The sequence below is a fragment of the Nylanderia fulva genome, unplaced genomic scaffold (assembly GCF_048542155.1).
Source record: "Nylanderia fulva isolate GAGA-0341 unplaced genomic scaffold, ASM4854215v1 Scaffold3, whole genome shotgun sequence".
NCBI classification, from domain to species: domain Eukaryota; kingdom Metazoa; phylum Arthropoda; class Insecta; order Hymenoptera; family Formicidae; genus Nylanderia; species Nylanderia fulva.
The window spans coordinates 5482882-5508371 of NW_028190368.1; the positions used below are offsets into that span (position 1 = coordinate 5482882).

The following is a 25490-nucleotide window of genomic DNA, read 5'->3' on the forward strand; positions in this document are numbered from 1 at the left end:
CCTATCACCGTATGAAATCTTCTTGCAGGTGCGATAGCCGTTCCGCCGCGACCAATGGAAATTGCTCGTGATTCCCGAACATTTTTTATATCCCTTTCTCCCCCATATCGGGGGGTTTGCTCCCCTCTGCGTTATTCTTTTCGCGTATTCCCCGGTCTCCGCGTAGATAATATCGTATCGTTCGCGCTCCGCACTTGTAAATCAAACGATATATCGCGATGTCGGTCGGCTTTTTGATGTTTTATTCGAGTATATGATTTAAATGCGCGCGATTTAAAATTGCTTGGAAAATAAATCTAAAAACGCGCGTAGAAAGATTTATTCTCTTTGTATATCACCAAGCTTTACATAGGGTATAGCGATATTAAGGTATGATAAAAAAAAAAAAAAAAAACGATAATGATAATAAACGTCATTAGTATTACCGATGAATATATCCAGTAAATCCAGCTCACGATTTTGAATTTTACGCTATACGCGAAAACCATTTATCTGTTTCAGTAATTTATTGCGCATTTATGTGTATGTTATTCGTTTATTCTGCATACCGTAACGGTATGTTGATAAAAACCGCAGGTACTAGAAGAATTAATATCGATTGCACGTCGAATGAATATTCAGCGCGTGATTGGGACCACATTGTTGCTACGCGTTCACATTCTAATGAGCGTGCATTCCATCGTGATCAATTATCCTAATTGACAATTAGTCGCCAGACATCACGAGATATTAAAAGTGGAAAATGTGGTGTTAAATTAGTAGAGCTAAAATGTGAGAAACAGTTTTGTTCTTTATAAATAAACTAAAGGGGGACAAGAACCTAGAGAAATATTCATTAATAAAATTACATTTATTAAAATTAAAAAAAGTAAATATTGTAGGCCAACTAAACGAGCAAAATTAAATAAGATCGAAAGATTTATTAATAATTAACTTCTCATTCCGTTAGAGAAATTCCTTGACATTTGTTATTTAGACTTTGCAACACACATTTGAAATTTCGAGAAGAAGAACTTGTTAAAACGATAATGTAAGTTGAAAGATTTTTTAATTTTCTCTGATATTTTAATTTAATTCGCGTAAAATATCCACAACATGATTAAATGTCGCAAAACTTGGAATCTCAGACCAATCGTCTTACTCATCCATTGTTCATCAGCGAAGAATCGTTAACTTTGTATTTTAATATTTAACTTTGTATTTTAATATTTGATTTTTATGTATTGAAGAAGACTGTAGTGCAGTCGAAACGTTTACGCTGTATATTGTTTCTCTAACGGAATGAAAAGTTAATTATTTTAATAAATCTTTAGATCTTATTTAATTTTGCTCGTTTAGTTGGCCTACAATATTTACTTTTTTTAATTTTGTTAATTTATACGAGCCTTTTATTAATTAATTTTAAAATTACATTTATTTAATTTTTTAATTTATTTAATTACAAATTTACTTTATTTTAGGAATATCTTGTATTAGACATTTTATTAAAAACTTTCTCTCTCTCTCTCTTTCTCTATAAAATATATATTTAAATATTAATATTTATGGACGAAAATTTAGGTTGCTTTTTCATATTTTTAATTATTGTTTAACACATTTTTCAAATAGTAAATTCAAAAAAATATATACATCGGATATAAATTATTTATGTTAATAGAAAAAGCATTAATATGCTCTTAATATTATTTAATATGCATTAATAGCAGTACTTTGCGGCAATACCTATATCTAAAATCGACAGATATTCTAGGTTAAGCTTTGAATATGCCGATAAGATATAATTCAGAATAGGAATAGCTTTGATACGTATTAGCGATATATCTATACAAAGCACGTATTGTCAGAACTTGGGTATTGAAGGGAGAGTTATTCGCGTCGGATTTATTGAACAGATAGCGAGAGACATCGACGCATCGTTGCATGCAAGTGGTACGATAAGTGGCGAGGTTGACGTTTCCGTAAAAGAAGCGTTTCCTATCGAAAGAAAATTACACTTTGCAATTCTCGTACACGTATAAAAGAGGGAAAAAATGAGTCTGTGAAAAAAAGTAAGATTCAGAGAAGAGTTTGTGTTAATCAAATTATAGAGTATAAAAAAAGCATAAAATCAACAAAAGTTTGTTATGTTGTTATTTTGAATCTTGAATTAGCAATTTTAAATATACATTATACGAGTATATATTATGCTTTTTACTTTTTACATTTCACATAGAAAATATGCAATAATTCTAAAAAATATTATCAAAGTTAATTAATGTTGTATATATATTATATTTCTAGCATTATATGTGAACACTTTTAACAGATGTATAAAATATTAAACATCTCGCGAATATACATCTCTAAATATCATATTTCCAAACGAATAAATATGATAATAATTCTCTTGCGCGTATAATATAACTCTCTCTCTATCTCTCTCTCTCTTTTTTTCAAACTACTTGAATAATTTTGGAGTTTGAGGAAGCATTTATCGTTATTAACATCGTGAGAACATTAGTTCGAGAAGTCAGGTCAGTGCATTGGAGACATTGTAGACATCGATTTTCGACGTAGCGTTGTGTGATTGAAACTTCATAATGCGAGCAGTCGACAACTTGACGATATTGCACGGAGTTCGTATTAGATATTAAATTGCGAAACCGATTCAAGTTTATATAATAGATAGCAAATGTGTTCAATATTTACATAAAAAATAAATTAAAAATTAGATTATATAACTTAATTATCGTGTTAATAAATAATGGATAATAATCTACAGAGATAATTTGTATTGAAATACAATAGTAAATTTTGTAATCTTATATTAGAATTATTTTATTTATAGTCAAATCTGCAGTAGATTATTTATAATTCGAGATAAAATAAGCTTGTTTTTAATTTTATATGTCATACATCCTTACATTTTTCCAAATACATATATTTATATTTATATTCTATTCTTCAAACATGATTCTTTTATTACATAACACATAAAATTACAAATGTATTCTGTCCCGATTTTTCTCGCAAATTATAGATAGGTATATTCATGAAGACAGGCTTTTAGATAAATGATAGTTTTAAAACAAGATAATTCGATTATTATGATTCTTTCGCGATTCGATTTGCGTTTTACAAACGGTGAGATTGACTCGCGAAATTAATATCGCCACGAGATGACGCAAACTTTCATACGATTGCCAGAGCGTTTCACTCGACGATTAAATTAGCATTCTCTGGCAGTGCCGGAACTTCTGCTTTTCTTTTTTCTTTTTTTTTTTGTACAACTTGCTCAGCTAGTCACCGCGGAGAACAAAAATTTTTTTTCATCGGATGTTCCCCCAATTAAAAATTCCGGATAGCTGAGCGCGCCTAATTATCGCCCGTGCACGAACAGTCGAGCGAAGTTCTTAATCAGCGACGGTTAATTGAGAAGCTGCGGTAGCGATCGACCGATCCTACGAACAAAACCACTTCTGCGGAAGCTTCAGAAACGTATGCACCGTTGCCTGGCTTTTTTCCTACGCTTTTCTCTCTCCCTCGGACTGAGCCCGTTAGCTCCTTTATTTTTCATAAGAAAAACGTAATAAAAAAGAGAGGGTGAATCGAGAGGATCGAAAATTCTGCTTCTCGTAGCCTTTGCAAATCGAGAACCATTTCTTGCTATAAAACTCTTCAATTTCCGATTCACTACGACTTTTTCTGCGCTCTTTCACTGACATGAGATTGAACTTTTTTAAACAAAACTTGATGGGACCTTATTATCTCTTCTCGCAATTTTTATTATTTTCAAACATTTGCAGAAGCTTATTAAAATTATTTTTACAGTTTTTAATTATATTACTTTCATATTTTCCAAAAATATGTGTCTGGAAATTTTTTCAGAGTATAACGTTTGAAACTTTAATTTATGGAAATTTTTGATTACATCTTCCTCATTTTTGTCAAAAAGAGAAAACAAGTTGATTAAGAAATCGGGGATAAAAGCAAGTTTAATAATGCTTGAAGCATTTTATATTTCTTTCCATGTATGCTCGTCTTCCTCTTTTGATTATGGAAATGGCCAGCCGATTGTAAAGTAGAACGTCGTGAGGAAAGTAATCAAATTGCAGTCCTGCTGAGCCTTGCAATGAATGTGCATTCCGAGGAACGTCATCCAAGACAGGAGGAAGGGCGACGGAAGAAGGAGGGTTGGGACATGAAAGGGAAGGACGGAGAGGAAGTACCGTCACTCGAGGGCGATTAACGATCGCTGATAAAACGTCTGATGGTAGGCGAGTTAGAGAGATTAACTGCTTTCGCAATAACGCCAAGATAGCATTAGCAATCTAGTTTATTAATTTGTTCGCTACTTAGAGGAACACGATAATTAATCGTTCTGTAATCAGATAGTTGTAATAATTGATGACACGAAATATACATCTTTGAAGATAAAGAAGAATTCGCAGAGAATTAAATTAAAATATTTACATTGGAAAATATTATTAGAACTAAAGAATAAATTGATTGGAAAATAATCGAGTCTCTCGTCTCTCCTCTCCGAAGAATAATTTCGAGGGTGTCTAGCGGTCAGGGAAATCTGGAAAACCGGGCATTGTCAGGGAATTTGACTATTTATCTGGATTTTTTTCACATTATTCTATATTTGTCTCAATAATTTAAAATTTTTTATTAAACAAATATAAACTTTCCCCTGACTCCCAGTACGCTAATTTTTTGTGTTGTTAAAAATCAATTTACCCGCAGTGTGTTTGTTAATTTATATTTTCATCGTCGTGTTATTTTATTTCAATGTGTTTGATAGAGATAAAACTGAAAAATTTGATAAAATTTGATATAAATAAAAAAGGTGATTATTTAAATAGTTTATAGTGACATATTTGTTTCGATTATCGTACATATAATGCAGATTGTATAATTGAATCAAATTTTTGTTTTTTTAACTTTCGAACCTTTTCATTGTTGACAAAGATATCTCAAGGATTTCATGATTTAATATTTAATTAATTTATCATATAGAGATATACAAATTATATATTTGGAAAAAATAATACTAAGAAGTCGGAAAAAATTAATTTCTAGTTTTGGAAAATCTGAAAAAATCAGGGATTTTTTTGTCATTGAATCTGCTGGACAGCCTGAATTTTGTTTCTAAATTAATTATATATATTTTAAGTAGTATACATATATAGATCTATATCGCGCGTGAGAGAGCCAATTAATAAAATAGATTTCGCAATTCCTGCGAGGAGCGTTACTGCACTATTCTAATTTAGCTTAATTAAATGGAACATTTATATACTAGCATTAAACATATGTGTTTCGTAGTATGTGTTTGTAAAATTTAATGGAACACTTAACGTATGTTCTATTAATTGATGTATCGCCAGTACTACGTTCATTAACGAACTATCCGCGCGTTTGAATCTCACCGACGTTACTTCTATCGTGATAATTGTCGCTAATTACACGTGTTCGTTTTATTTGAGCAAACACGCTATTATTTCTCTCTCGCTTCTTCGGTCATTATCTGCCTCGTTACATTGATCGTTCTAACGAATCTCAACGGGTTTCTGTACCGATGTGTTGTATTGATCTAGCTGCACGTGTCGCGACGTCAGTTTCATTTTGTCAGATTGAAGCATGTTAGACCAAATCGCACTTTCTTTGACAGTTATTAAAGCGAGAGTCGATTGCATCGATGTTTTCTTCCTTATTTCCTTTTTCCAGACTTTTTTTCTTAGAGAAGAAAAAAGAAACAATTCCCTCTTCTCTCTGCAATTTCTAACTTAAATTAAAATGACAAAAATTGTTATCACTTTGTTTTAGAGTAAAATATGCGTAACAGCGTTCTTTACATCGCTATAAGTTTTTCTCTTATTTTTGAACAAAATCTATTACTATTAAATGGAATGTAGTTTGCATTCAACGATGCGTCGATTCAGATTCAAGCTTTCGTCAGGGATACATCACGTACTGTCAAACAATGACGATCGATTCAAAGGGCGCCGCTGCAAGCGCGCAGTTTACACAGAATGCGCTTTTTTTCCCCAAGAAAAATCCGTGTTGCGAGTAATTCGTGAATAGTCTCTCACTTGGTTTGGCGCTAAAATACTTCCGCGACAAAGAGACGAAGAGAATAAAATGGCCTTTTTCTCCGCGCAGCTGCAGTCTCGATGTAATGAAAGCTCTTGCATCGCGGTGGCTCTTTCGCATTCATCCCTCGGCCGCCATCGCCGCCTCTCTTGCGAGGACAGTTTTTCACGGCGCCAGCCACCTTCCGTTTGTTTATAGCTTCAACTATTTACTGTCGCCGAGGAAACAGGAAGGTTTTATCACTCGGCATTAAATTGTTAAAGGAACGACATGCGCGAGGAAAATTTTATTTATTCAAAAGCGCAAATGGGTTTTGAATAATTTAATTTTTTCAAGAATTGAGAGAGGAACAATCCTTCGTTATTACTTAATATCAATCTCCACGGTTATTTTTCTTTTTTTTTTTTTTTTTTAGTATCAATTTTTAACTTTTATACACGTTGCATGATCGAGAGTTTTGGATTTTTTTTATTTAAAAGGGCATTCAAATTGGAGAGAGAAAAAAAGAGAATAATGACTGGATTTTAATGATGTTTTTATGGTAATGTGTGTGTGTGAAACGTAAATAAAAAAATTCAACTCTTTTTTGTTGTTTTTCATCAACGGATTGATATTTATTTTCTGCTTCTGCAGAAACTGTGGGTAGCGAATGTAAACGTAATGCAAATTAGTGTACGCAGCTACACAACAGTCGTGTATTTACAAAATAAGCAAAGCGAGACGATTAGATGAAGAGGCGGAGAGAGAGAAAGAGGATGCTCGTTGCGCAAGAAATTTATGACAAACGAAAGTTAAATCTGCATTAGCTCATCGTCTGTGTAGACAGGGCGCTCATCCGAAATACACGGACTTTCCGACGGGAGAGAGAAACCCAAATATTGCTTACGTATATCCTACATGAACCGTTTAAATGAACTGCGCGCCGATTCGTCAGTTATCGCTTACCTTCGTCGCGTTCCGGAAATTAACGAATTTCAATAATTGAGTAACGAGGCAGATCGTGTAATATTCACCTCGTTCTCGCGTAACGTCGGATCAATATTTAATAAATGTTTCAATCTACCTGAAACAACAAATTTATTGGCTAGAACGATTACCACTCGTTCGAGCAGTCGCGCTCGAGGGGCCATGCGCGACTAATTAAAAGCACGGGAGGATAATTGAATATTAAGAATTCTGTTCGACAAAGCGACGAGCGATTGACCGAGGGAGACGGGTATAAGGGGATGAGAAAAAGGGGAGACCGACGACGAATTTTCGCGGGACGGACGAGTTGCGACTGATTTTAATTAAAGACAAACATCCCGTTCAACTAGACGACGCGACGCTCTTTCGCGGCCAAGTCCGAGGAACAATCGTCCCGAAAGACGTCGTTCTTTTTCTTTGTCTTTCTTCCTCTACTCCTTGTTTTGCTCGTTCTCATTTTTTTTTTCTTTTCCCTCTAGTCGTTGATTTTCCGCGGCATTCGCCCCTCGGCTCTTTCGCGCTATATCCGACTATCCGACGAAACCTCGGACGAAACGTCGAAAACTATACAAACGAACCGAGACGAGGGAAAGAGAGCCGGGCTACAGAACGGCGGAAGATTTTCGTGAGAGAAGGTTGGTTGAACGTGTTGAACGAGTGTAGATAAGTTTCGGAGAAAATGCGCGCGAGCAAAGAGCTCGGTTTAGACTTTGGTCGAAATAATTTGCGAAAAGTAACGTCAGCTTGCTCAAACGATCCCTGCTTCTTTATTGCAGCCTCTTCACTTCGGTTTAATACGAACTGTACATGTAGACAGCACAAACTGAGCACTTTAACTGTTGCCAAAATAAATAGGTATCATTCTTGCAAGAAAAAAAAAAGAAAAAATATATATGAGAGAAAAACCAAGAGTAAGTCACGTGAATCAATTTATTGATAATAGTTTCTCTCTCTTTCTCTCTGAGAAATTCGAAATAATAGGTACAGCATATAATTTTTCATTTGCCTGGATAAGCTAGGGATACATGTTTAATGTAGATAGATATATCTAATAAATTTCTGTCTTTACCTCAAGATACATGACGAGAGTAACTAGTTACGGCTACTTGTATCTTTGAAATCCTCGTTGAGTCTTTTACCGTGAAACGCGACTCGTACCGTATCGCTTTGCCGGTGAAACAAGGTGGACTCTAATGAATAACGAATGAGCGAGGAAGACCGAGCGGAATGGAAAAGTAAAAGATTAGCTGCTTGCGATATTCCTTCCATCGCATCTATCTTCTTTATTGCAAATTCGACTAGTCGACGTGCGCTTCTACGCGCGTCCCGGGAACAATAAATGACTCCTCCGGAATTCCATCCGGCTCCAAACGCACACGCTCGGCTCGCGAAGACGGAGATCGCGATAAATGACTCCAGATAGAACGAATCGTGGAAAACTGCTCAAGGTCGTGCCGAGTTGCCGCATTGCGTTCGGTCGAACCAGTATCGATTTCCTCTTTCGCGGTTCCTTCAATCATTAGAGTTCGACACTGGCAAGTCGTCTTGCAAATAAAAAAAAATTGACTCGACCGATCAAATGCGCGGAATTTTACGAGAAATATATGTCATAGTTTCTACAAAGAGAGAATACAAATTTTTGAACGATTTAAACTCGTGAAAAATTCAAATCTCAGGAAAAATCGATTTTATATAATTTTGTATTACACGTGCAGGCAAAGTGGCACTTTGTGTGTGTGTTTTCTGTGCGGAAAGCGGCCGATTTCCCACGCCGCTATTTAGCGCACTAACTTTCCGCACTTAATACACAATATACTATTGTGTGTATCTATCCTGACATTATATTGTATATACAGTGTCTTATTTCTTCAAATGTATTTTCTGTATTACACAACACACAAATTTACACGATAAAACTTTGTCTCGACTTTTATCGGTTTTGTTAAGGCGAACGAAAAGAATAAGTATTACACAAGTATCATTATATCGCAACAAATAAAACGCTAAATCTCTTGGCAAAGTATCGCGAAGACGCATTCGAAGAATCACACAGATCCGCGACAGAATTGACAAAGTTAAACGAAGGGTAAGTCGAGTATCGCGCGTAAATACCGTGGACCACGATATGGTGGAAAGAAGCATATACGTTATCGACGAAGGGGTAAACGAGTGGAAACGACGATCGGGGGAAACAAGATCCGAGCGCAGGAGATTAGTTTCCAGGGTATATACTATATATATATATATATATATATATATATATATATATATATATATTCACAGCACGACTTTTTCCATCTCCGGCGATCCGCGAGACGTTCGAATTTCCGTTGTAGTCGGCCATACGCGTCGAGTTTCCCCATCGGCGGGATGTGTCTCCTATACAGGATGTTGTATCCTTAATGTGTTTACCTTGGCTCCTGACCCTGATCGAACCCTCGCGTGTCTTCCCTCCCTCGTCTGCGTCCTCGGAATATCCGCTTGAAGAACATCCTCATGCTTCTCGTCGCTTAGCCCGATAGTTAGGCGAATACAAATTACGCGGGGCGTGCAATGATAATGGATCGTCGTGGCTTTAGAAGCGAACGGATATCCCAGAAGCATATATTGTTGGAGCGTGAAATCAAGCCTAATAAATTAGACTTGTTTAGTTTTACAAGCTGAGAAACAGTTGGCTTAGTTTTAAGGGGATACCGACTAAATATGTTTTATCGATCGAAAAGTGAGATTAGATTCGACTATAAATCCATTTATTGGCTATACGGATTGTTTATTCTGGAAATTGATGCCCGCCACCCCATTTATTAATATTAATACTTTAATTGTGTAAAAGGATTTACCAATCTGTATAGTCAATCAAAATGTAGGCACTTGAACTTATAAAATCTCATAAAATTATGAGTTCAAATGCCTATATTTTTGATTGACTATACAGATTGATAAATCCTTTTGCACAATTGAAGTATTAATATTAACAAATGGGGGGCATCATAATTTCAAGAATAAACAATCTATATAGTCAATAAATAGATTTATAGTCGAATCTAATCTAACTTTTTCGATCAATAAAACATATTTGGTCAGCATCTTCTTAATACAAATATTATCCAATTTACATGCAAATAAAAATTTCACAGAAAAAGACGGTCGCGTCGAAATTTCGAGGAATTAATATTAATGTGGAATACGCACCTCTCTCTCTCTCTCTCTCTCATCAATTCCGCGGAATTTATTTTATGTTACAATGTTTTGGAAATATCGTTAATAATATTTGGGAGCACGGTTTCTAAAATTTAAACTTTACAAACCGTTTACGTTATTGACAGAGGACATCGCACGAAATGCAGTTACTCGCGCGCGTTCATTTCAAATTCAATTTGGCGTCGCATCAGTCTGCGATACAACGTCAATCCCTATGCTAATTCAATTTTCCTAGTACGATATATGCTTCTAGAATGAGACTTTCTGCCTCGAAACGACATGTACAGTCAATTTCACGTTAATAAAAGTCTTTTAACAAGTTTCTAAATATTGTATTTAATGAAATAAAAAAAAAACTATATGTAACAAGTAATTGTGATAGTCAATTATCCGACAATCGAAAATTTTTCAACAAGATAATTGTAGTCTTTAGAGATGGTCTAGCTTTGCTCGGAGATAATCGGGAGGGATAACACAGTAGATGAAATCGCACTTTGCTTTAATGGGCTAAAATAGTCGTTGGTCCTTCATATGCCAAACACGATATTCTACTTAACGCCATCAAAGCAGGGAGGCTCCCGCTCGTAGACGAGATTTCATTCCTGAAGAAGCACTCATAACCTATCCTCTCTCTTCCAGTGGAGAGTCATCTCCCGTGGGATAAGACAGGAGAGCTAGCCACCCTTCTTCCTAAATTCTTCCTTCCGTGCCGTCTCGACGGCAAATTGATAGATCGCCCTATGACCCGTCGTGATCTCGCGCGGGTGCTTGTGGAAGATACGTCACGAAATTTGATGGATTTGATCGCGATTTTATCATATGAAAGGGACACAAACTATGTAATAAAAGATAAAATGAATGATATTTATACGTGCGCTCTCTTATGCGTGTACGCATCATTCAGATTTGTCTCGTGGAATTTCCATGCTTTGGAGGGAAACTTTTCTATGCAAGTACTTTTCGAAGACTTTGGATGCAAGAGATTGCGGAACGATTGCAATGTGACAGTTTTACGAATATATCTAATTGTGAGATTGAAATTGAAACTTTAAATATGTAAGGGGATAAGTAATATTTTATTTGGTAACAAACTTTTAAATGATTAATATACATAAAACTTTTCATTCTTCCTAAATTCTTCCTTCTTAAAAATTTAGAAAGTATGAAGAATGTTTGTTTCGATATCAAAATAAAAATATAAATTTGTCGAAATCTTTAAAAAAATGCTTATTTATCGAAAGAAAGAATACACATCATGTAGCATTTCTTTCAAACACGCATTTATATAATAAAGTTGCTACTTATATATAAAATGATCAATTATAATTAACAGAGTCAAATATATTTTAAACTAAAAATTAGATTTTTCTTAAATTATTTTATAATATGATTTTCTATTTTATGTCATAAAATGTCGAAATAAGTTGAAAGACTACTAACTTTACGATTTGATCTCAATTGTATATCCATGCAGAGTATAGGAAAATCATATCCGTGAAAAAAATCATGTAATTCCAGTTACAAAAAAAGATAAGCTTGACATCCATACTTTGGTCGTCTTCTTTCTCCAACAGAAATTACTCTGATTTAAATCACTCTTCTCCCGAAACCATAAGTTAAAATAAAAAAAAAACCGGATCTAATTTAGTTTCCAAGATATTTGACTCCATTGTGATTATAATTGGATATTCCGCCAGGTTATTTTATACGGCTGCGAGAAACCGGCGTGAAACCATATGCCGGGATGTGGTATAATTACACGTTTGCTCGCGAAGAGTCTGGAACTTTTCGTCATGCCGAAACGAAGATCCCGAGTGATTTCGCGAAATGAAAGTTACGGAACGATCCGAGAGTCGTCTATCCGGTATCCGCGTAATCTCGACAACATAATGCAGCGGTCTGCCATTGCGCGCGGTGCAACCTGATTATGTCCATTTGTTGTCCTGTACTCGAAAGCCCGCGGGCGATATCGCGGAACTTAATCCACCTCGAGTTAGTTGCTTGCGCGTGTCCATTCCTCGTGGGATCGGCTAAGATTTATCTTCTTGAAATATTTTCCACCCCTGGCTTCCCAACACGCGGCGTTGGAGTTTCGTGTTTCAGAACCTTCTCTATATACGAGGGAAAGAGGGAGAGAGATACATTCTCTCCTTTTTCGCTTCTTCGGCCATATTCGAAGCCGTTTCCGTTTTACGTGTGCGGCATTCCCACGGGATAGTTGCGACTGATAAACTGACGTATAAATATCCCAGACTTTGCATCTCGGTTATTTCGCGACGCGGTGGATAGGCAATAAAGATTCGCGATTTTCCGGTTGTTTGTTTTGCGTCCAGTCATTCGCGAGCGAGCGATTTAATTGGCCGGAACCGAAAGCTAATTGCTCGCTGACGTTTACAGTGAAGAGTTTCTTCCTAGTTTTGTTTTTACGATTGGCTTGGGTGTAAATTTTCATGTTCGTTCGAGTAGGAAACTCGCCTCAAAATTTCATTTTTATGCAATGGAATTATTTTCTATTCGAATGAGACTCACGCGTTAGTTTAATATATAAAAATTTGACTCGCTCTTATTTTTACTACGCATAATTTAATTACGTAAACAAAGAGCAATTTTATTATCTCACGCAGCTTATAAATAGTTATAAAAATGACTAGGATTATAAAATATATGTTTAAAAAAAAAAAGTATGCAACGGAAAATATTATCACCCACGAAAACACATAATATTACTAGGCGGCGTTATTTTCAATGAATTTCATTTCGAAGTGCGAGTGGTAACGCGTTTACTTATAGTCAGACACGATTCTCCACTTTAGTCGGGATTAACGCCTGATAATAAAATGGAGTACAGTGGGATTAATTCGATTTCGCGGATGCTTCGCTTAATACACGGCCGACTGTCATTATCAGTTTCTCTGCCGAGTGTTAGTCTTCTATCCGTAAGACCCGGGGCACGGAGTAGAAAGTTACTTAATCTTCTTACTACGCTTACTCTCGACTCCCCCACTCGCGCGATGCCGCCTTAAACTTCAACTACTAGCATTTCAATGTATATACGTATATATATATTCACGAAACGCTAAGCTCTCGCTAAACCGTATCACAAGCGTTCGCGTCTCGCTTCGACGCTTCGCTCGCAGAAATACAGATTTTATGTACAATCCATTACGATTTTTGAACTTTTCAATTTAATTATTAATTTATTATACAGCCGAGAGATAAACAGAAATTTGTATACGTACGTGAATAAATGATAAAAAGCATCGTAGATTTTTGACGTAAATATTTCTATTTTTCACAATTTTCAGAATATCGTTAAAATAATAATAGTATTATATTTTTATATATTTTTTCACGGTTCTCTGCATTAAAATATTTAAATGTAAAATATTTAATATATTTCTAGAAATGAATACGAATGCAATTGCAAATAAGGAATTAATAGAGACCTCTGACTATCAAAGAACCGACAACACAAAAGCGCAGTAGTAGAATTCACCGTAGAGTCAGACAATATTTCCCATTTGTTGCGCTGCAGTCAGAACTTTCTCGACTTCGATATATACAATCTGTTATGTAAAGATGTATGAAATAGCAGCGCTTATAGGAATAATAAAAATATTTTCCTCGACAAAACATGTTGCGTAATAATTGAAATTGACAAATACGGAGAAATAAAAGAGTGTCATCGAAATAGTGCCATTTGCTCGTTACAACTGCGAACTAAAACGCGCACGCGTAAATCTGTAAAATATGTTGAGAGTAACGAATAACACGATTTACGAGTGGCCAGAGAACTTTTCGGTTTTTAACACTATTAATTTCTACCAAGTCACGCGCTCGCTGTTTCCGCTCGCTCGCAACGTACTCTCTACGATATAGAGATTTATAGTACATCCTTTCCTTCTTTTCCCATTCCTCCTATCCCCTTCTCTTTCCATTTTCTCTCTTGTACTACATTTCATGCGCTTCTCTCCTCTACCGAGATTGTGCTGCACTCCGGATCTGAATATCTCTCGCTTCTTTAAAGGAATCTTATCGCGACCACGCGACACACACGGTTCGCATATGACGTCGAATATGACGTATGTAAGATACGTCTGATAGAGCTTGTTCGCAAGCGTGATATCGAATTGCGTAGTCATACGTGAAGGCAGACAGATGACGCATCCGATCGCCCGGGAAAATTCAGATTCCCTGTGTATTTATTCGACGTAGAAGATTTTTCGAGCAAGAAGGAGGACGAGAATGGGAAAGCCGAGAGAGACGCGACTGTACGTGCGAGCGCCCAGGAGGAATTTTCAGATCATGATCCGCGCTGAAAAAGAGGCTGCGAAGAACGGAGAACGGAGAAAGAGATGGGTGGATATATCTGGCATCGACGGGGATCCGTATTATAAATCCGTTCCTAGAATCCTCGTGGTTATTTCTTGCTAGACATCGTCGAGAGACGATTCCGCGCCGTGTAGAAAAAATATATATAGGTATATATCCGCCGACAATAATCGTCGCATTAGATCTCACTCACCTGCCACGTCGATATCTCGCGTCTTGACATTCGCTTGCGACTGGCATTTTCCGCTTCCTCTTTTTCTCTTAATTTTTCAACAAATATTTAACCTTTTTTCTACAAGCTGTAAATATATTAAATAAAAATTCAGTGGCAATTCGAGCCTGTCGCAGATGGTCGAGCGCAAATTGAATGAAATCCGTGAAAGGAAGAAATTAACTAAAGTTCGGTTACAAAAAATAAAATATATATTAGCTATAATGTATGCAAAAATTCAATACCCGCGAACGTTTCGTAGTTCTCATTACTTCTTATTCATTTTATAATTTTTTAAGTAACGAATTATTTCTTTCGCGCTGAAGATGACTCAAAGATGAATTTTATTTTTTGTATATGTATTAAGAGATATTCAATTTGCGCTCGACCATCTGCGACAGGCTCAAATTGCCATTTAATATTTTTATTTAATCATTGATTTTGAGCCAATTGTTCAATTTTTGTAATTACAAATATATAGTGTAATAATAATAATAATAATAATAAAAACGTAGATATTTGAGAATCGCCACACAGAATTTAAAAAAAAAGGTAAGACTCTTCTCTCGACCGCAAATATTATTTATTAAATCACAACGTTTTAACCCTTTTTCGAGTCCTTATCAAGTAATTTGTGAAAATAAAAATAAAAATAAATATAAATTTAAAGTGTCAAACAGGCAATAAGAGCCAAATCGCGGATGACAGTGCGTTATCCCAACGAAACTAAATTTTTTCGTTAGAATTAAAAACCTGTGCACAAGGCACCAAATTTTACTTGGTCAAGATTTAAAATTGGAATAATCTCTTGTGCACAGGTTTTTAATTCTAACGAAAAAATTTAGTTTCGCGTTGGGATAACACACCGTCATCCGCAATTTGGCTCTTATTGCCTGTTTGACACTTTAAATTTATATTTATATTTATATTACAGAGCCTTGTTAAAACTCTCAATAAAAATAAAATTATAATTTTAAGATGTCAAAAACGAACATAGTGTCGGTTTGACAACACGTCAAGACTCTTAAACGAGTTATGAGAGTTATGATTAATAATAATAAAAATATAATTTTTACTAATTTATTATTTTAATAATAATAATAATAATAAAAAAAAATAAATTAAATGCAGTGCGTTAGTTCATTAATAAAAGTAAAAATATGTGAGAATAAGGAATCGCATTAGTATACAGTACTAAAAGTACGACGATGAGTCCGAGGCGCGCGATTCGCGTGCTATTGCACCGAATGGCGAAATTATTCCGGTCTCTGAAAGTTTCCATACGGAAACGTATTCCGTACAACTGCGCTACTTGATGCAAAGAAGACGCGACTGTGGTCAATGTCCTCAACTTATAACGAAGGGCGACTGCACGTGCCGTAGTCTGCGATCGGTCGATTCATCGGGGGCTGGCGAAGGGAAACTTTGCCGGCGACGGCACGGTACTGCTTTTTCATAATTGATCGCCCAATCGATAAACTCCTCGCTATTCTGCTTTCAGGACTCGAGGCTGAGTTGTACTACGTGCGGGAAGGGGTGGTCAACACGTACGCGATGAATTTCGTCGTTCCTGTGCCGGCGAACATAGCGGACCTAGAATTTTCATGGCAGAGTCTCGTAGAACACCCGGTATGTACATATATATACATATATATTGTATATTTACGAGAGGAGGAGTTTGAACGTTCGAGCTTACAAATTACAGTCTTAACATCGAATTTAATGTTTATTTATTTTCGTCTTGGTTCGATATTTTTCCTGGAATAACCGAAAACGCTCTTCTGATATACATATGTATGCAGACTACGTCGTGCGATATTATTACAAAAGCGTACAAAAGAGAGCGTCTTCTTCTCTCCCCGGAAATGGTATCTTCCGTCATCCAGGCGGAGCCTTTTTCAAGACCTCTCTTACGTCTTGAGTTACAAAAGAAATCACGACACGCGGATGCATATTTGCGCCACGCCGAGGGAAACGTTGAAAACGGATCCTCTCCCGACTCTGTGCTCCGGAGAGCAAAACGTTTCCGCCGGCCATTAACGAGACGCAACAATGCGGAACAAAGTAAACACGTGACCCGGCCGGAACGGTAACACACGAGGGTATCCTTTCTCTCTCTCTCTCGTTTACGTTTTACCGCGGGATGGTGGCCCGTCACGGTGGTTTACCGGGGGTTGCTCCGAGAGCCGAGGGTTAAGAGGGGTTCGTCGGGACGAGGTGCACGACGGCACAGGGCTGTATCAATACTCTATCAATATGAAATACAAATAGATGGCGTGGGCGTGAAAGAGACGGAGCGAGCCCCGGCGGTTCGGTTTTGCGCTCCCTTCGGTCACCAAGGAAACCGAACGCGCCCTCGCGACGAGATGTAGGACGCGGAAAAAACGCGAAAAGTCGTCCGCCAAGCTCTCCCTCGATGTCGAACGACAAGAGGAAATCTGCGTGCGACTACCGCCGCGTATCTAATTGATCGTAATAACCTTTGTCGATTGACTTTTCATCTATTTATTATTGTTAGATGCTATTGGAGTTCGATGACTTTGCTTTGGCAAATTTTGGGGTGTAAAGTGTCATTCTCGCGCGGTACTTCATTTTTCAAGCATTTTAAAATTCTTTGAGATTATAAAGTATGAAACGTATCGGCGCGGTGACTCGATTATCATCTATTTTTCAAGTCTCCTCGAACTTTCAAGCATTTTGAATATTTTCTTGAACTCATCGTTGTGTGAAAAGCGATATATTTCAAACGTAGGTTATTGAAAATGATCATTTAAATAATGTTTCGCTTTTAAAATATAAAATGTTGTTTGGAAAATTCTTTCGGTGAAATAGAGGAAACAGGGAAGTATTTATGAAAAATGTAAAAATTCATATTATTAATTAAGATAATAAAAGACTCATCAAAATTTCATATTTAACGTAATGTCTGAAGTTTACACTTGCATTGATTATTTCAAATATCATTTCTCTCATATTCAAATATAAAAGAAAATTAGTAAAAAAAAACGAATAAATGACAAAGAGCTAACATTTGTTTTAAAATATTAACTTATAAAAACAGCTAATAATTAAATGAAACACGGAGCAAAAATGGATCTAAAAGACGTAAGAGAGAATTAAATAGAATGAAAGTATATGATTAATTCATAAAAATACAGCAGTATTCAAATATTTTACTGCCCATATAATGAGAGAAATAATTATGTAAATTGAAATCTCTAACGGGAAATATTCGTATATTTGAAATATTTATTCATAAAATCAACTGAATATTACAAATAGGATTTTAATTAGCATATAAATAAATAACTATTTTACGTTAATCGTTCATAATACAGTGTAGGTGTAATATAATTTTTACGTAAATATATATATATATATATATATATATATATATATACTACTATTTTAAATATTCTGTCGATATTTTTCTGTATCAAATAAATTAATAGAATTATCATTAACTTAACATCTAGGAATATACAAGAGTTACATAAAAAAGAGCTTTCCCAGCAAACACCGATATATAATTGTTACATTGCTATAATAAAACGGAATATAACAGGTAATATAACGTGTACGTTACATCCATGTTAGTTGTAATTTCCCACTCATAGATGTAACATTTCAATATAACATATATTACATTGTAGTTATATTGTAATTATATACCAAATAGCACATTGATGTATTGATAAGTCAGTGCTATCTTGGGATATAACTACAATGTAATATATGTAATATTAAAAATGTTACATCTATAAGTGAGAAATTACAAGTAACATATACGTTACATGTAACATGCTTAAGTATGTATAACATTTATATACTGTGTTTGCTGGGTACATATCAAGCGTGCGTATCGATTTCTTTCCGGTTAATTGATTGTAAAGTTACTCTCGACGACGTCGACACGTTCTTTCTTGTCATCCATATAGGTTGATAGGTCTCGTATATCGCGGTTTCATTGAATCTCGAGATTTTCAGAACGAGCGTTCGTAAAAGGCCGATATGTCCGCGCCACGAATCCTGGACCCGACGACCACGTCGCGATCGTTGAAAAGACGTTCTTCTACACGCTCGTAGGGATGTACAACGTATTCCCGGTACCATTACGGGATAGGCGCTTTATTGTCGTTGCGGGAATAACACAACGACCCGCCTTATTCCACGGAGAGTGTTTTCCAGTCCCTCCACTCTCGCCCGTTATCTTGGTGGACCTATCCATAGGTTCGTTAACCGCGCAAAATCGCACCATTTCCGTGATCACCAAGACCCGTCGTTTCGCCTTATCTCTCGCTCGCTTTTGATACGATGGAAGAGTCTCGCTTCTAGAAACGAGCGTAGCTGCGGCACAAAAGAATGAGAGAACAAAACGGGATGAGAATGTGCGCAGAAATTGATCGCTTAATTTCACTCGCTGATACGGTGTACTTTATACGGTAGTGCATCCGCTAAAGGATTCTTGTGTGCGAATGTTCAATTTTAAATTGCTCGCCTGTCGAGAATCGATGTCAAAAAAGTGTCTCGCGAGGTCTTCGAGAAAGTAATTTTGAGAAAAAAATTTTCTTGTGCGTGTATATCGCATATTTAAATATTATTCTTTTTAGTCTCTAGCAATATTTTTTTAAAATAAAGTACATTTTTCTTTAAGGTAGTTCTATCGTTTTTCACAATTCTTATGAATTTTTAGAAATTTTAATATGTTGTAGACGGAGTTAATATCTATCAATTGCGAAATTTTGAAGTCGATTCACCGTTCAGTTTAACAGTTATTTACAATTAAAAATAGCATTTTTTCTATACACCACGTGAAAGGATGGCATTTTCATCATATTTTAATATATAACAATAGAACGGATCTTACGATTTTGATTAAAAAAACCAATGGGGTATACAATATGAGTGTGGGATTATTTAAAAAAAAAATAAATTTTTTCCATCGTCTAGTTTCAAAGATATACTTTTTAAAGAAATGAATTTTTTTCCAAACGGAACATGGAGAGAAATTGCGATGTGTATTCATACATGAGCTGTTTCTATGTGAAGAGGTTCAGACTGTACAGACACATCTAAAATTGTTGCTACGATAACATTGTATAAACGATGAATTTCCTTATCGATTAGAGGTGAAACTTTTAGTTGATATTGTAGCGATAGAACTACCTTAAATTTTATATTGGAAAAAAGTGAAAAATTTAGAAATAACATATATATATATATATCGAAGTACTTTTAAGAATATGTCGGACGTTTCTTGTTAAAGTTGCACGTTAAAGGCATGGGTGAAAACCATGGAAATGCATTTGTAAACGTTATGACGCCTCATAGTACATTCAGCAGCAACTCGATTAAGCGTAGCATTATTCGGCTTTATCAGTCCATCAAAGCAAAAACTTTTCCTCTATCGTGGAACCGCTACACGTCCTTCGTGATTCTGACTCACCAGAATGTCGTGCGGTTTACGCATTCTATGTGATCAGACGGAAGGATCTCCCGTTTCGGATATCAACGTGTGTGTGCAATGTGCTCTGATTAATCCAGTCAGTCGAACCGGCGAATCTATGAGTCACGACATTTAATTCTTCGCTCCATCGGCTGGTTTTTATCTATATCGATCTGTTTCCCCCACGAAAACCAATCGATCGCGTATATCGCGACGAAATGCCCTCATGTGCATAATTCCTCTTCGGGTTAATTCGAGTTGCGAAATGTCGACGGAATCGCGTCGACGACCTCGTTGTTGACGGCACGAACAGGAAGGAAACGCTATTTTTCACTTTTAAGATGTCATCTTAAGAGATTGCCCTGGCAAGACGTGAAGACTGCGACAGTGAAAAATGGGGAACGAGGCGAGGACATTGGGAGGGAAAAAGAGATCGCGAGGTAACACGGAAGGCGGAAGCAACTCCGAGGCGATAGCACCCTCGATTAGGTTCTCGATTCGCGTTTATTTCTTCCCGCGTCATTCCCTTCCATCTTCCTCCGTTGGTTCTCGATTGGTCGCCTGCAGCGAGATGCGAGTTATTCGTCGTTCCGGGCAAGGATATAGACTGAAAACGAAGTTTCTCATCTGTGTCGAGGAGGGGGCCCGCGAATCGGGAATGATTTGTGAATCATCCACTTGTTAGGCGAAAGTTCCTCGGCCACTTTTTCCCCTCGACTCAGGGGTATATGACGATATGGGGCTGGAAAACGTAGAAGGGTGTCGCAGTCTAGCGACGTCCTGCCTCTTCTCCTTCTCCCGCTTTCAGACCTTTCACAACCTCTTTTTTCTTCGTTTTTTTCTTCTCCTCTCCTTCTCCTTCACGAATCCGCTTTTTCTCCTTTTTCTCGTACATTCCGTGTTATTCTCTCCCACGTTCTTACCTCCCTTATACGTTTTCCTCCTTTTCCATTTCCGCGCACCGTGTTTTCTTCCGCGTCGTGTTTTTTCCTCTCTCCTTTTTTCTTCCTTTCCTCTCTGCCACCTATTTTTCCTTCGCCTTCCTTCCCCCTTATTCCCTCCCTCTCATCCTCGTTCCATCTCGCTTCGAGATCGGGTTGGGGTGGATATAGGGTCGATCTGCGTCCTCCCCAGGGCGACAATTACTTGTAATACCGTCGGTCTCTCGGGGCCGATGGGAACTCGATGGGGCGTACTTTTCCCGTAAGGAAAAAAAGATATTACTGTAACCCACATCGAGTCCGGCGTCGCGCCGCTCCCTTATGGAAGGAGTCACGATCTGTCGCCCTCGTCTTATCGCGGCTGACATGTCTGATGATCTGTCAGGGATCTATTCTTCAATTAGACGTGCGTATGTCCTGTCCATCACGTGAAGGGTGCATTTATATAATTGGATCCCCGTGATTGGAAATGTACTTTGAATTTTTATCACGAAAGAATTATTGCACGCATCATCGATGATTTCTCGTCTATACCGATTTTTTTTTCGTTTATTCAACTCGCGGATAAATAATATATTGTGTATCAAGTGCGGAAAGTTGACAATTGGTCACGAGTGCGTCCATCCCCCGCACTCGTGACCAATTGTCAACTTTCCGCACGTGATACACATACTATTTTGTATTACAAGTGCAGGCAAAGTGGCTTTGTGCACGTTTTCTGTGCGCGAGGTGGCCGAATAGCCGCGTTCAAAGTCATTGTCCACGACTGAAGCCGTGGGCAATGATTTTAAACGCGGCTCAGCCGTAGGCAATGGCTTTGAATATGGCGACGTGAGAAATCGGCCGCTTTCCGCACAGAAAACACGCTCACAAAGTGTCCACTTTGCCTGCACGTGTAATACAAAAAAAATATATACTCTTTACAATTACATATCAATTGAAATCGCTACTAAATAAAAAAAAATGTATTTCAAATTGATTTAAAAATAAACTATATTTTTTGATCGGTGCAATTGAAAATATTGTATATTTTTTCGCGCAAAGAATAGATGATCGGTGTCTCCAAAAACGGTATCGATTATCAATTCGTTCTCGGCGAATGATCCGCATCCGCGAATTCCATCGAATTCCGGCCACTTCCGTTAATTAATGAGATCGAAGCCGAGGCTCATTCATCACCGAGGCGATCGTGGCTCGTTCGCATCGGACCGTTTCGATATATACATATATATATACGATGTAAACGACGCGCGCTCGCGCATCTCCTCGCGACGATGACGGCAATTTGGAATTAATTGCAAATTCACTGAGATCACGCTGGCTGACGCGGAGGTGATTAATGTCCCCGCGGTAATCCGGTTTTCCCCTTCCACCCTGGCCGATCCGTCCGTCTCGTCCGTTCTTCCGGCCATCGCAACGCTTACGTATGGTAAGTGCTGTGGGATAACAGCCTCGTGTTTCGGATAACAGGGAATATCACCCACGGGGACACCCGACACCAACCCGCCGCCGTCGTCGTGGCGGGCCGTGACAAACGCACTCACCGCGGATTATACGACATAATCGCTGGAAACCCGAGCGGCCCGACGAGCGCGTCGGTAATTTTCCTGAAATATTCACGGAAGATTTCAGTGTCGAAGGACGTTCACGCTCGTCGCTACGTAACGGGAGACAATGACGTAGGGGTGATTGTGCCGGATTTAACGACGGTAGATTACACCGTGTTATCATACCGCGTGCGGTGATTTCAGTAGACATTGGATGGCTGCTTGTGTATAAGTCAGAGCCAACGCTTCCTCTCTCTCTCAGGAGAGAATCAGAATTTCATATAATATCGCTCTTCCATTTTCCGCGAGAACGAAAAATTATCTCCGTTTAATCGAACATTTCTTCGCGATGAAGTATGCTTAAGAAAATGTACATATATAATTGAAGAAGAAAAAAAGATTTTGTCATGTTATATTATATTAATTCTATTTTATGCAAATATTTAAAACATGTTGTATATCTCGATTCGTCTTTTCTTTTCTTAAACTAGGGATTTTTTTCAATTTACATATACAAACGGAATAATAAAAATCTTATTTAGATCAAAATGTGTGATACGCGATTCTCGGTCTCTCGTGTTAAGCTTGATGTTTCTGTGAAAAATCGTTGTTGACGAAGTATCCTTTTTTTTATCGAATGCAGAAACCTTGTCGGGGAAATATCCGCATATCCATAATATAAAATATTCAAAAAGGAATTCCATATGGCGCGATCGTTCCCTGTAATGCTTCGCAACGTCGAAGCGAGAAAACGATGTAGACCGTTTATTGCCCTCTGGGATTACTCAAGAGCCGATAAAAAATTTACCGTTATTCTCGGATCTTCGTTAAAACGCGTAAATGCACCCAACAGAGCATGCTGATCCTTATAAAATACAGTATTAAAACAGACATATATTTATCTGCATAATATTACATCATAATCTCATAATCTCGCAAGAGTATTTCTATTTGTCTAAATATATTACATATACAAGTATTACGTAATATTAATAATATTATATATATATATATATATATATATATATATATATATATAATTATATAGATACAGAGTTTGCGTCTTATAATAAGAGTACAATTTTCATTCCGATAAAATCCTATAATTGCATGCTTCGCACAGGAGAGTCGCATAATTGAATTATTACATAAATTATATTCGAAATTAGATAAGTCGAGTTTTCCGTTAACATTTATGTGACATTATTCGCCACGTTTTTTTTTTTTTTTTTTTTTTTACAAAGTGAGAAAGAGAAAGAAAAATAATTTTTATCGCGACTACCCGATGCTTTTTCATAAGGTATAGCTCGATCGATGGAAAGTTAATTGATTCACGTTTCGTGAACTTGGGAATAAGAGCGCGTTATACTCTCAGGCATTACTTAGCGTTAACATTCCATGCCGTTTCTGTGAAGTGCACATTGTGTCGATTTAGTGAATCGTCCCGAAGTTCAACTTAACTTTTCGAAACGAAAGGAGCGCAGAGTTTCGAAACTCTCGAATGTCCGCGAACAAGACGTTAAGGCCCGAACGTGGGCCGCGTTTAAACTGGAAATTTTGTATATACTGCATAATACGACCTTATTATGTTAAGGTATACGACAGACCTACGAGGCGGCCTCTTTCGCGAGTGGGACGGAGGAGTGAATGCATAATACAGCGCTGCACTAAGAAATACTTGCTCGATAGCGTAGGTGGAGATTCGACTCTGTATCCGGTCGAAGGAAGAAAGGAAGGGAGAAAATGTATAGGAATAGTCGGTACGTGGTAGTTTCGGTGCTTTCCCGGTCGCGATATCGATATTCACGATTCGATAACGTTCATATTTTCTCTACTACGACGGCTATCCGGTATTATTGTTGCAATAGGAAATAATAAAAATGTCGCTGTGAATATATCTCTTGCTTGCGCATTCGAGGTATTCGTGCTTTTTTGCGGCGAAGCGAATCGGAGCAATTGATAAGCAATTATTTAATGCATCTTACATTTTTATGCGTATACGTGAGTGGCTTTTAGATTCACATGTATATACAGCATAAAAATTGAGCCGAGAAAAAAATGTGTGTTCCGATCAGTAAGATATTTTTCGAAATTTTTTATATAAATTACGAGCGATCTTAAGCATTGACTTTTTGTTGAATGTATACATAGATTGAAAAATCTTTCACAATGAAAGTATGACGCAAATATACATACATAATTAATTCAAGTAAGAATCTTTTGATACAGGCTTTTAATCTCATTTTTATTATTTCTGTAATATTCTTTCATCGTATCATCTCTATTGGGAGCGCCATATTTTGCGCACAAGTAAATTGCAGAACTTTTGTATTAAATAAGTATTAATATAATTTGTAACAGCTCTTTAAAAATTAATATACATATAAAAGGCAATAAGAGCTAATTAAGTTCTTTCATTAATATTTATTCGTGGAAAAAGATTTATAACATAAAATATTAGACAGAAATAAATTCGAACGTTTCGATTGCCTTTTTCAACTTTCTTCAGCGCATCATTTAAAATTAAAAATTAATAGAAATTAACAATCAATTATTCATAACTGTCAATGTAATAAAACTATACAGAAACACAGTTTTATTCGCATAAAACTACGTCAAGCTATTTTTTTTAAAAACGAAATCAACGCATTTTTAAAGCATGAGCATTTTTATATATTCTTTTCCTCGAGAAAAAGATTGTAATGCATCGTATGTTGGTCAGATTAGTAGGAAATTATCTACTTTCTATATAGTTTTATTATATTGAC

At 36.7% G+C, this 25490-nt stretch overlaps 1 protein-coding gene across 2 annotated transcripts in view; it reads left to right on the forward strand.

Moving 5' to 3' along the window:
- The window catches only part of LOC114933518 (inactive tyrosine-protein kinase Dnt), a 94882-nt gene that overhangs the window by 14978 nt on the left and 54414 nt on the right, over positions 1 to 25490 (forward strand). For both annotated transcript variants that reach the window (XM_029306142.2, XM_029306141.2), the window contains exon 2: positions 16290 to 16417. In XM_029306142.2, the coding sequence (XP_029161975.1) occupies positions 16343 to 16417 (75 nt within the window). In that variant the 5' untranslated portion in view covers positions 16290 to 16342. The remainder of the gene's footprint in view (positions 1 to 16289; positions 16418 to 25490) is intronic.